At 55.2% G+C, this 12889-nt stretch overlaps 1 protein-coding gene across 10 annotated transcripts in view; it reads right to left on the bottom strand.

Annotated features, from left to right (window-relative positions):
* LOC105496790 (Gse1 coiled-coil protein) overlaps window positions 1-12889 on the bottom strand; it is a 505942-nt gene that overhangs the window by 116926 nt on the left and 376127 nt on the right. For 2 of the 10 annotated variants that reach the window (XM_011767402.2, XM_011767406.2), the window contains exon 1: window positions 3228-4031. The exons of the other annotated variants lie outside the window; for them this stretch is intronic. In XM_011767402.2, coding sequence (XP_011765704.2) covers window positions 3228-3264 — 37 coding nt within the window. In that variant the 5' untranslated portion in view covers window positions 3265-4031. Of the gene's footprint in view, window positions 1-3227; window positions 4032-12889 lie in introns of those variants that run through there. 10 annotated transcript variants of the gene reach the window in all.

Here is a 12889-nt window from a genome sequence, read left to right as displayed (position 1 = left end):
CTCACCTGTCAAACAGGAGAAGCCGGTGCCTGATGCCAGCCTGACTGTGAACTGCCCCTGGGGCAATGGCTGGACAGGCGGGTTCCAGGCCCTTGCTCCCTGCAGTATCTGGGATCTGGCATCAGGCATAGAAACCAAGTCCAAGAGGCTTCAGAGCACCCCAGTGTCAGGCCTCTGTGGGGCAGGGTCTGCCTCTCATCAGAACCACAGGCCCGAAGCAAGCCAGGCTGGCTGCTGCACCTCGGCCCCCTTATTCCCAGTTCAGTGTGGCAGACAGAAGCCAGCTTCATGTCCCAGCTCTGCCACTTCCAAGCTGGGCAATTGCTCAGCCCCTGGGCCTCACTTTGCTCATCTGATAAGTGGGTGGATGGCAGCACCTATCTCAGAGAGAGGAAGTGAGAGCTACGGAGAGCCCACAAAGCATTTGTAACAGGGTCTGAGAGCACTCAAGAGGACCAGGCCAGGGCCGGGCATGTAAAGTCTGTAATCCCAGCATGTTGGGAGCCCAAGGTGGGTGGATCACCTGAGGTCAGGAGTTGGAGACAGCCTGGCCAACATGGCGAAACCCCATCTCTACTAAAAATACAAAAATTAGCTCAGCGTGGTGGCGGGTGTCTGTAATCCCAGCTACTCGGGAGGCTGAGGCAGGAGAATCTCTTGAACCTGGGAGGAAGAGGTTGCAGTGAGCCAAGATCACACCACTGCACTCCAGCCTGGGCGAAAGAGCAAGACTCCATCTCAAAACATACAGAGGACCAGGCCACTGCTGTTTCTATCACTCTCAATGCATTAACCCCAGCCCTGCAAAGCCACCCCCTGACCATGGTTCTTCCCAGGAAGCCCTCACCCTGAATATTACACTACGACAACAAAGTGTAAAACCCCAGTGGAGACTTTAAATACAGCAACCAAAAAAAAAACGATAATGCAGGGAAAGCCTGCACCCACCGGCTGAGATTTACTTGTGCCCCGACCCCCCCTCCCCTCACTTCTGACCTCTCTTAATCTCCCTGGGGGTCAGGACAAAAGTCATCCCTCCTGCCTACCCACTGGGGGCTTTACTCCAGCCTGGGCTGATCTTCCTTAATGGCTTTGAATTTCCCAGCCTGACACTTCCTCCTCCTCTTTCTGAGGCTCCCTGTGTAAATAGAAAATCGGTCACCTGATGAATAAATATGCACCAGCAGCCTCCAGTGGCAGGTGAAGAGGGGTATAGATTACAAACACCTGTGCTTTGAAGACGCCCTGTACTTAAGAAGATTCATTCTTGGCACAAGCTTGTCCTGAGTGCCTCCAAGGCAGGCACAGCTGCCGGGGAGGCACAAGCTCTCTGCTTTAAGGATCTGTTACATTTTGGGTTAAAGGGCTCTAGTGACTAGTCAGCGCGACTCAGACCCAGCCCTCATTTACCTGGAATCTTCCCATGGGGGAGATGGCTCTGAGTTCCCAAAGGCTCACTCCGCCTTCGCCTTACAACCTTTATTTTACTAAGTTGGGGATTCCCGGTTCTAATTTGGATTGGATCCGCTAAGGGAAGTGCGGAGGGAGGGAAAAGCCAAGCTTGCTGTTTGTTGTTGATTTGCATTTCAGGCAGTGGAGGGGGAAAAAAAAAAGAGATCAAGAATGGAATGGAAACGCTGGGAAATATTCAATATTCTTCCTATAAAAACGGCATACACACCAAGGAAAAAACATAGACCTGGTCAGTTACTGGGAACTAAAACAGACACCACAAAACTCAAAAAGAGTAAAAGTGCAGATTTTCTCCAGGAGGAGTCTTTCCTGCCCTTTTTTTTTTTTTTTTTTTTAAAGTCAGTAGGACTCTGGTGACCCTCTCTGCCCTGCTCTATTAACTCAGTGAAAACGTTTGCCCAGGTTAGGGCAGCAAAGGCCAGATCCAAGGGAGCTGGGTCTTGTCCAGGCCCCTTCCTCCCCCACACGCTCCTCCTGGGGACTCCAGGGCGGTGTGGAAACCTCAACAAAAGTGACAGGATCTTCTGAACAGAGAGAGAAAAAAAACCCGAAACCGAACACCGGGCCACGTGCACCCTTCCCCAGCAAAACAATTCAGAAATAAAGCTCCAGGGCAGCGTCTTCTGCAGAATTTTATAAAAGCCTCACGATGGGAAAACTAGGAACTTCCCCTCTCCTCCCTACAGCCCCACATCACTCTCCCCACCCACACACACCCCACCTTCATTAGGTACCGTGTGTCAAAGCTCGAGGGAGATCAACTCGAAGGGAAGGAGGAAAAATAACATCAGCTCATTCCTAGAACCAGCGGTCACACGCAACACAGCCTTCCCGACCTGCGGTCACGTGGCCCCACCTGGGGCAGGCCTGTGCGTTCCTCCTCGACCCCAGCGGGCACAGGAGTGGGGGTGCCGCCGCGAGGTGGGGGAGGGCCCTGGGGTTCACCACCAAGGGCTCCCTCGCCTGAATTCCTGGATCACCAGCTTCCATTTAGCCTACACTCAATTTTTTTTAAGGTTTATAAGTCCAAATAAGCTGAATTCAGGAGGGGCTCCCCAAACCTCCAGCTGTCAACCCCCTCCCCTCCCCTCCAGACTGAAAGCGCTACTTGCCCCGAAACAGAAAGTTACAGGGCAAGCGGCTGTCACCGCGCAGGAAGGTTAAGGAAACAGGAAGCCACGCCAAATACCCTCCTGAGCTTCCCCGGCCCCCTCCTCCGACCTCGGCGGAACAAAACCTTCCAGGGAATCCCAGGCAGGAAGGGGGGCGGCGGGGGGGGGGGGCCGGCGAGCCACGCTCGCGCCGAGACCGCGCAAGGGGGTTGGCTGGAGGGAGAGGGAAATAAGCTCCAGGATTGGGGTGGGGGAGCATGCTACCCGATCGGGGCGGCCTGCAGGAAAGTAACTTCACACTCGGCGCTTAATTCACCTTGGAAGGTTTAAGTGCCTCGGCCGCTCGCTGCGCCGCCGCGGCGGAGCCGGCTCCGGGCAGACAAAAGGAGCGAGACGCGCAACCCCCGGCGGCGGCGCGGTGGGGGCGGCGGGCCGGGTGGGCGCTCCCAGCTGCACGTAGCCGCGCACACCGCGGGCTTGACCGCCGCTGGAGGATCCGAGGCCGCGCGCGTCCGCGGGAGGGACCGGCGGACCCAATGCCCCGACCCTGGCTCGGGGGTCTGGCGGAGGGGGGTCGGGTGAGGAAGGGTCCCGGGCGCGCCGCCGCCGCGCGGGACCCGGGGAGGCGCACGGCTAGCTTACCTGGTAAGTAATACAGAGGCGGCTTCAATCCAAACATGGTTCAAATTAGAATTCCATAGTGGCCAAAGAGGGATGAAGAAGGAAAATAATATTAAAACCCAGGAATGAACAAAAAGCACCGTTCAAGCCACGGCGCTCAAAAATGTCCAAAACAATAAAATAAAGGCAGAAGAGCGATCCTGAGAGCGACGAAAAAAAAAAAATCAGTCTTTTTTTCCCCCCCAAGATGATCAAAAGGCTCTCTCTCCGACCAGCGCCCGGGCAATTTCGGCCACCTTGGCCCTGGCAGATCCACAATGAGGTAATTGACGACCAAGGACGGGCCGGAGCCTCCACGGCTGCCCGGGTGTCTTCGCCGCGTGTGTATTTTCTGCCTTTTGGACTTGAGATGCAAATAAAAAAAAAGGAGGGGGGAGCACGGCGGAGGGAAGCAGGCGGGGAAGAGGAGCGAGAGAAAAATAAAGGGGGGAGGTGAGGGTGATGAAATTGGGGGGTTAAGATCTTCAGGGATTACTCATTTGAAAGGAAAAGGGGGGGGGAGAATAAAAAAACAGCCCCCAAGACGTGCGAGTAGCAATCTCTCCTCCATTCAGCCATTTGAATGTCAAGGGCGAGGGTCAAGAGACCTGTTTCCAACAGGGTTTCACGTTCAGAACCAGAAGGAAAAAGGAAGGGGGGGCGGCGGGAGGGGGTATCTCTTGTTGCCAAGGAGAAATCGGCTTTGTTTTGTTTCCCCTTAGCTACTGGGTGAGGAGGGGCGGGGTGGAGGGGAGAGGAGGAGGGGGCGAGCGGGAGAGGGGAGAGCAGAAAATTAATACCCAAACAGCCAAGAAGTACTGAGGGGGAGATTTCTTCTCGTAAATAAAAGAGGCGGCGATTGCAAACAAGTCTCCGGCAGGAGAAAGCAGGCCGGGGAGCCGGATCCCCTCCCCCTCTCGCCACCAACACCCCTCCCCCCGTTTTTTGGTTATCTCCCTGGCCCGGCGTCCCACCACTGACTCAGAGAGAGGGGGTGGAAGGAGGAGGAGAAAGAACTCGCGGGGGCTCTGGCGCCTGGGCAGAAGGAGGCAGGAGGAGAGCGGGGAGGCGAGAGCGCACGGCGGTGGAGAGCCCCTCGATCAATTTTCATGCAAGAATCATTATCGGTAAATTGGAAAGCTGGCTGCCTGACAGCAGATTTGTCTCCCCTAATGAAAGCGAAAGGGTAGGGGCGCAGCGGCGGGCGGCTGAAGGCGGCGGCGGCGGCTCCTTCCGTCTCTACGCGGCATCTTCCAACAGCTCCATGCTTCGCAGGGCGATAATAATAGTTTCACTTGCGAGCTTCCCCCAGTGCGGCCGCCGAGCCGGGCGGCAGATCCATGCGGACGGGGAGCGGGGAGCAGGAAGCCGGGCTCGCCTCTCCAAACCCGGGGAGGGTGGCGCTGCCGAAGGCAGGGTGCTCCCCTTTGCGCCGAAGCGGGGGCCGTTTGCAAACAGTGGGCGGCTGCGGGCGCCGTTGGTCCCCACTCCGGCTGCCCAACTCCGCGCTCTGGCCGTCCGCCCGCCCGCCCGCCGGTCTTCCCTCCCTCCCCACCCACGATTGACAGCTGCGGGAGCCGGGAGTTCGCCCTCCGCCAGGACCCGGGAGGAGAATCCCCAAACCGTGACCCGGGACTCGGGGCTGCCTTTTGTGGAACCCACGCGGGGCTGCGGCAACGCACACGCTGGCTTGCCCTGGTGAGCTCCTCGGGCGAGCGGTTTCCCTCCTTTCTTTTCCTCTCACCCCTTACCCCGCACCCCACCCCTTAAAAATCCCTGTTGCAAGTGTAATCAAATGCTTGATAGCATCTCCCACACTCTCCCTGCACTGGTGCATTATCAGATCCGGGAAGGCATGCTTCCAGGCAAATAGGCCTAATAAATGCTATTACTGGGATTCTGCAAGCCCCGGCTGCACCATAGTAACGAGAGCCCCGGCTAATTTGGTTTAAGAAAACGATCAACTGCACAGAGACTGAGTGTGGAGCCTGTATCTCTCCTCCCCACGCCGCCTCCCTTTCACACCAGCTCAAGAAGGCCCCATGTGATAATTCCCCAAATCGAAGGGGAAAAAACCCTGCCGCCAAACCACATCCTGTGCGCTTATTGTCCAGCCCAGCGATTTTAAAGAGACAGGATCCATTTACCCACGTCCCCCGACCCGCCTCTTAAACGCACGCTGCAAAGCTGCCTCTTGATGTGACAATTTATTTTCAAGCCCTTTTACCTCCTGAGGGGCCCCTCGGTGGCACAACCAGCCGGAATCACGACTTGGTGACACTAAGGGGTCACCTTTTGACCCCAGATACAATCATGGTTTGAGGAGCAGACCTGAGCCCGCAGGTACGCACGGCGGGGCACCGCGGTCACGCCAGGCTTGGGTTCCTGCCAACGCTCTCCAACCACTGCGTAAATCAGGGGTCCCCAGCGGTAGCCCCGGGGTCCCTGCTAAATGCTGCGGCTTCAAATGACAGTTGAACTCCCGGAATACGATACCCTAGAGAAAAGCTCCGGAGGGCAAATTGGAGGAGGTTGGGAGAGTGGGGGGAGCGGCGTGACTTTTGACCTCTCCAAGCCACTTGCCAAACCCTCGCCTACCCCGCCAGAAAAATTCTTAAATGAGCTGGGCGGAGCGCTTGGAGCCAAGGGAGGGGTGGCGCTCCTCTCCGCCGCCGCCAGCGGCTCGGTGGCTGCGGCGTGCTGGCGGACGCCTTCCGCCGGGGCCCGGCCGCCTGGGGTGCGAGGAGCGTCTTTGAGTCCCCCAGCTCGCTGCTGCGCCCCGCCTGGCGCCCCCTGCCCCCGGGCGGCCGAGCGCACGCGGGCGCAGGGGAGGGCGCCAGAGCTGCTGACCTGGAGGAAACCGGCCGCTCGGGGCCGCCCGCGCCCGCCGCCAGCCTCTGGCTGCTCCGCCCCGCGCTGACCCTGGAGGTCGCGCCAGGCCCTCGGCGCCGGCGGCCCTTTGTTTCCGGAGCTGCGTGGCGGCGCGCTCTCTCCGCCTCCCCTTGCACCCGCCGCCGGCGGCGGCCTGGCAAACAGGGAAGCGGGGTTGGGGTCCAGCACCTGCCCTCCCTGCCCCCACCCTGCGCGCCCCGCCGGGCCTCCGGTCCCCCCTCCCACCCATTTATCACTCGCGAGCTGCACAATCTGCGCCCCTGGGGGGCGGGGGGGGTGAGGAGCGGCCAGGACGCGGGTTAGACCAACCGGGTGAGCTACCGCCCACCCGCTAACCCCTCACAAATTGGAAAAATCTCCCATCTTACTTAGGGGAAAAAAAACCCAACTATTTTTAAAAGACCCTAAACTATCAGTTTCTGTTGTCATTCTTTTATTGGTTTTTAATTCTCCGGGATTACACGAACAACAGTAGTAATTAATACTAAACCTTCCTCTACTGTATATGCTAATGGCAGGAGCCATAAAAATTAATTTGCAAACATGTCATTACACAATAGCTGTACAGGCAATAAACCTGTAATTATGGGCCAATCACAGGCATGGTACAGAGGGAGGGGTGCTCCCCCAATCTGCTGGGTGCCCCCCTTCCCCTGCTCCAGTGGGGAAGAGGATGCCAGAAAGAAGCTTGCCTCCTGGGAGCCACCTGTGGAGAACGGGAGAGGGGTCTCTAGTCCAGAGCCCCCATCAGCCTGGCTTCCAGGCAAGAGAACTTGGAGACAGCCATCGAGGCCCTCCTGAGATTGAAATTGAGCGTGGTGGCCCGACGCAGTGGCTCACGCCTGTCATCCCAGCACTTTGGGAGGCCGAGACGGGTGGATTATGAGGTCAGGAGATCGAGACCATCCTGGCTAACATGGTGAAACCCTGTCTCTACTAAAAATACAAAAAAATTAGCCGGGCGTGGTGGCGGACACCTGTAGTCCCAGCTACTTGGGAGGCTGAGGCAGGAAAATGGCATGAACCCATGAGGCCGAGGTTGCAGTGAGCCGAGATCACGCCACTGCACTCCAGCCTGGGCGATAGAGCGAGATTCTGTCTCAAAAAAAAAAAAAAGAAAGAAAAAGAAAAAGAAAGAAATTGAGCGCAGAGAGGCGACGCAGGGGCTTGGAGAGCTCCCCAGGCCTGGCTGGCGGTGGGTAGGCCAGACCAGAAAGGAGAGGGCCAGAGAAGAGTGGGCATGCTGGTGGGCCAGCTCCTGGCTGATCTAGTCAAAGGTAAACATCTCCCCCTAATAAGTATTTGAATGCCTGCGTCGAATTACCTTAAAATGCTCAGGCCAAGTCCTAATTGCTTTTAGCCACACCCTTGGGAAGGAGAGCTGTAAGATTCTAGTGATAGCCCAGCCTCCTTTGGCCCTGGATCTGGGCGTCTCAAAGTAGGTTAGTGACATTTCCTGGTGACAGGGACCTTTGTAAGGGAGGAAAATATGAGACCCACTATGGGAGGGTGGTTACACCACAGCTGCCGACCTGATGCCAAAACAGCTGAGAAATAGCAACCCCACTGTGCCCCCCGCCGGCCTCCCGGGCGGCTTTCCATTGAATGGCCGGGTTGTTTGCCACAATGTGGCTGAACAGGGTAGTGGGAAGGATTTTCCCCTTCCCACTGGCCCTTGTGGCTTGGCTGTGGTTTTTGGAACCCATCACTACAGCCATTCATTCCCAGGGGAGCCCCCCCCGGCCTCTGAGGGTGCCTATGGCCTGGCTAGGGGTGACAGGGGCCACCAGTCTAGGCCACACCAGGACGGAGTGCCAGGTGCCCATGTGAGAAGGGCAGTGCTCTTCATAAGATTTCACCCCAGAAGGATTCTGTCCAAGGAAAGAATGTCTCTGTCTCTCTCCACCCCCCCCCCACACTTCTCCGGAAAAGCCTGGTGGTGGCGATGCTCTCGGTCCCCATCCCTCCGCTCACCGCTGGGGAGGAATCGGACATTTATGGAAAAGAGGTAGGAAACTAGGCAGGCTGGACCACTCAGACCTGTGCCTCCAGGTAGCCTTTGTCAAAGGCTGGGGACGCCAAGGGGCAAACTCACCCCGCACCTTCCTGAGAAAGCCCTGCCCACGCTGCAAGCCCACCCAAGGTGAGAGGGAAGAATGGGCCCTAACAGCATAGGGCCATGTTCTGGACACAGCAGAAAAAGAGAGACAACTGCTTCATCTCTCAATGGGAGAAAAAAAGCCGGGGGCTGGGCTGCTTCCCAGGAAGTGGCATGTGGCCCGCCGGATCCCCACTCTGAAGAGGCAGGTCCCCTCCACCAGCTGCACCTTCAAAATGGAGGGTCCCCAGACTCCCTCTAGCGGGGCTGCCTTTGCCACAGCACGGAGACAGTCTAGCTGGCCAACAGAGTCAGCTGAGAGCAATAAAAATAGCGTCCCAGCACGTGCTGGGAAAACTGAGGCTGCAGGCTGGGGTCTGGAGTGCACGCGGCGGGGTACCTCGGCTGGCAGCTGTGCCCATGGGCATCTGGTGGCCCCCCAGGACCAGGCCACAGCCTCCCCCTCTGGAGAGGGGCACTGCTCCCCAGATTCCAGGAAAGGGAGGGGCGGGGAAGCTGCGTGGCTAACCTGGAATGACCCATCTGTCCTCGGGTGGGCAGCCTCCGTTTCCCTCTTTAGGGTAATAATACCAGCTGATGCTCCCGCGTGCTCAGTCTGTGCCAGCTGCTGTTCTGAGCACTTTTCCTGGATGGCGCATTAGATCCTCGTGACAATCTGGTTCAAGGTCACCATGAGTTCCATTTTCCAGATGAAGAACAGATAGGTCAAGCAGCTTGCCCAAGGACACACAGCCAGTGGGTGGCAGAGGTGGGGATGGAACCCAAGCCGGCTCCCAAGTGCATGTTCATTACCATCGGCAAAGGTTTGCAGTCAGACTTCAATTCCATCTCGCCCCACTCTCTGTGTGCCCTCGGGCAGTGACATCAACCTTTTGACCCTCAGTTTCCTTACCTGGAAAATGAGGCGAATCACCCCTGCTCTCCAGGAAGATGTGTGTAATGACACCGGTGCCTGGCACACAGAGACTCCATGAGCAGAGCAGCCATTAGTCCTGTCTTTCAGATAACAGTGGTAATAATGCTAATAGTAGCTCCCACTGATTGGGCCTCAGTGCCCCGGGGCTCCACGATGCCTGCTTTCCTATGATGTCATCTTACTTGGGACCTGCCCCAGCATCCCCTCCCCCTTGAGATGGACACCACAATGGCCATCACCCACTTGTGTGCATGAAGATGCTGAGGCCCAGAGAAGTGAAGCCAGTCACCAAGGGCAACAGCATACAGGAAGGGGATACACCCTGTTTCTCTTTCTGTCTGGCTCTAGTCCTTAGGTCACTGGACCGTCTATGAACATTCCAAGTCTCAAGCAGTCTGAGGTTGAAAGAAAAAAGGGAACCTCTGTCTAGTCACACCTCATGGTGACTTCTGCATATCCAGGTTTTGTTTTTACCTTCGCTTGGTGGGAATTACAGGGCACACCCCACCCACGTGTGCTGTCACATCTCAGAGCATTTAACCGGGATCCTGGGGCCGAGGTGTCCCCAGCCTGCCCCAGTGCAGGCAGAATGGTAATCTGCCAAAAGTGATGCCCACATAGCCAGGTGCAGCGCTTATACCCATAATTCCAACACTTTGGGAGGCCGAGGTGGAACGATTGCTTGAGCCCAGGAGATCAAGACCAGCCTGGACAACATAGTGGGATGCCGTCCCTACAAAAAATAAAAATGTTAGCCAGGTTTAGTGGTGTGTGTGCCTATAGTCCCAGCTACATGGGAAGCTGAGGCAGGATGATCTCTTGAGCCCAGGAAATGGGAGGCTGTAGTGAGCCGTGTTTGTGCCATTGCATTCCAGCCTAGGTGACAAAGCAAGACCCTGTCTCAAAAAAAAAAAAAAAGAAGAAAAAAAAAAGAAAAAAGATACGTCTGCCTGGTACTGTGACTATGGCCTTATTTAGAAAGAGTCTGTGAAGATGTAATTAAAAATCTCCAGGCCAGGCGCGGTGGCTCACATCTGTAATCCCAGCACTTTGGGAGGCCGAGGAGGGCAGATCAGGAGGTCAAGAGATCGAGACCATCCTGGCCAAATGGTGAAACCCTGTCTCTACTAAAAATACAAAAATTAGCTGGGCGCGGTGGCAGGCGCCTGTAGTCCCAGCTACTCGGGAGGCTGAGGCAGGAGAATCGCCTGAACCCAGGAAGCGGAGGTTGCAGTGAGCCGAGATCGAGCCACTGCACTTCCAGCCTGCCCCAGACCAGATCATCCTGGATTATTAGGGTGGGCCTAAACTCAATGGCAAAGGTCTTTATAATGAGAGGAACTATTTGCACCCCCACGTTTATCACAGCACTATTCACTATAGCCAAAATATGGAATCAACCTCGGTGTCCAACACAGACAAATGAATCTAGAGAATGTGGGACATACACGCAATGGAATACTACTCATCCGTAAAAAAGAGTGAAACCCTGTCATTTGCAGCAACACGTGTGGAATTGGAGATTCTTACGTTAAATGAAACAGGCCAGACATAGAAAGGCAGACACTGCATGGTCTCACTAATATGTGGGAACTAAGAACGTGGATCTCATGAAGACAGAGGCGGGAGGGGTAGAGGGGAGGGGGGACAGAAGAGAAGTTGATTAATGGGTGCAAATATACAATTAGATAGAAATAAGACCTAGTTAAAAAATAAAAAAAAGATCTAGTTCTATAGATCAGTAGGGTGACAATAGTTCATAATAATCTATTGTACACTTCAAAATAGCTAGAATAATTCAATTTTTTTTTTTTTTTTTTTTTTTTTTTGAGATAGAATCTCGCCCTATCACCAGGCCAGAGTGCTGTGGCTCAAGCTTGTCTCACTGCAACCTCTGACTCCCCGGTTCAAGTGATTCTCCTGCCTCAGCCTCCAGAGTAGCTGGGATTACAGGCATGTGCCACCACACCCAGCTAATTTTTTTGTATTTTTAGTAGAGACGGTGTTTCACCATGTTGGCCAGGATGGTCTCGATCTCCTGACCTCGTGATCCATCCTCCTCGGCCTCCCAAAGTCCTGGGATTACAGGCATGAGCCACTGTGCCTGGCCTCAAATATTTCTAGAATAAAGAAAAGAAAAATATACCAAGTACACTGATTTTTTTTTTTTTTTTTTTTGAGACAGAGACTCATTCTTCACCCAGGCTGGAGTGCAGTGGTGTCAGCTCACCACAGCCTCCACCTCCAGGGTTCAAGTGATTCTCGTGCCTCAGCTTCCCAAGTAGCTGATTACAGGCACACGCCACCACGCCTGGCTAATTTTTGTAATTTTAGTAGAGACAGGGTTTTGCCATGTTGCCCAGGCTGGGCTCAAACTCCTAACTTCAGGTGATACACCCTCCCCGGCCTCCCAAAGTGCTGGGATTACAGGCATGAGCCACCACACCTAGCCCCAGTACACTAGTTTGATCTGTACAAATTACATAAATGTATTATCACATTAATTATATAAATTATTAAACTATCATATAACTCCAAAAACATGTTCTTAAAAAGAGGAACAGACAAAAGAGAAGACACACAAGAGACACGGCCACATGAAAATAGAGGCAGAAATTGGAGTGCTATGGCCACAAGCCGAGGGACGCCTGGAGCCCCCGGGTGCTGGAAGAGGCAGGAAGAAGCCGCCTGTGGGACCTCCGGAGGGAGCATGGCCCCACTGACACTTTGATTTCAGTTTCATTCCGTGAGAGAATACATTTCTGTTGTTTTAAGCTGCTACCCAGTTTGCAGTAATTTGTTATAGCAGCCACAGGAAGCTAATACATCCTGTCACTTCTGTCAAATGCCCTCTGTCCTATCAGCCCTGGGAAGCTCTGGGCAGCGTCCAAGTCTGGAAGCTGCATGCTTTGGGCCACAGCTGGGTCAAGCCATCCTTCAGGTGTGTCACAGGGACTCAGATTGAGATAAAGTGTCCTGAGGCCCTGGACAGGGGTGTGGTGAGGCTGCCTGCCCTCCACAAAACTCACGTCAGCACTCCACTGGGACCTGCCCGCCCTCTCATCTCACTACCTCGTGACACACATTTGCCAGCCAGGCTTTGGGTGGAAGACCGACCCCCCCGAGATCATCAGATGTGGCCATCTGCCCAGGAAAATAGCCCACCAGCCTTCCTGAGGGTCGACCTCTCACTGCTGGCCTTGCAGACGCCTGCAGGCCCCACAGGGCCAGGGGTGACAGTAACGACAAGAATCCCTGGTGGCCAGCTTCTTACCAAGCCATGCCCTTTCATCCCAGCCTCTAGGGCAATTGGGTGGGGCCAGGTGGCCAAGTTCTGGCCAAGAGAATGTGGTGGAAGGAATAACTGGCCACGTCCAGGCCTGGCCCGGAAGAGCTGCCTGTGCGAGCCTCTGTGTTTCCCTTCCTGGGTCTTTGTAATGGATACCTTCTCCCAGGATGACTCTGAGTACAGATACTGAAGCCAGCAACACCTCCATCAACTGAGGCTCAGGGCAGAGGCCCCTGTTCTGGCTCCCCACCAATCCTACATTATGTGGGCATGTCCTTGAGAAATAAATATCTACTGTACAACTGATAATATAATGCACCCCTGTGAAGTTGAGTCTCTTTGTTATGGGGGTTTGTGTGAGTTTAACTAACAACACAGGCCGGGCGGGATGGCTCATGCCTGTAATCCTAGCAATTTGAGAGGCTGAG

Source organism: Macaca nemestrina, chromosome 18, assembly GCF_043159975.1.
Source record: "Macaca nemestrina isolate mMacNem1 chromosome 18, mMacNem.hap1, whole genome shotgun sequence".
Classification (NCBI taxonomy): domain Eukaryota; kingdom Metazoa; phylum Chordata; class Mammalia; order Primates; family Cercopithecidae; genus Macaca; species Macaca nemestrina.
Note: the sequence above shows the minus strand (reverse complement) of the source record. Positions and strands in the feature narration are given on the sequence as shown.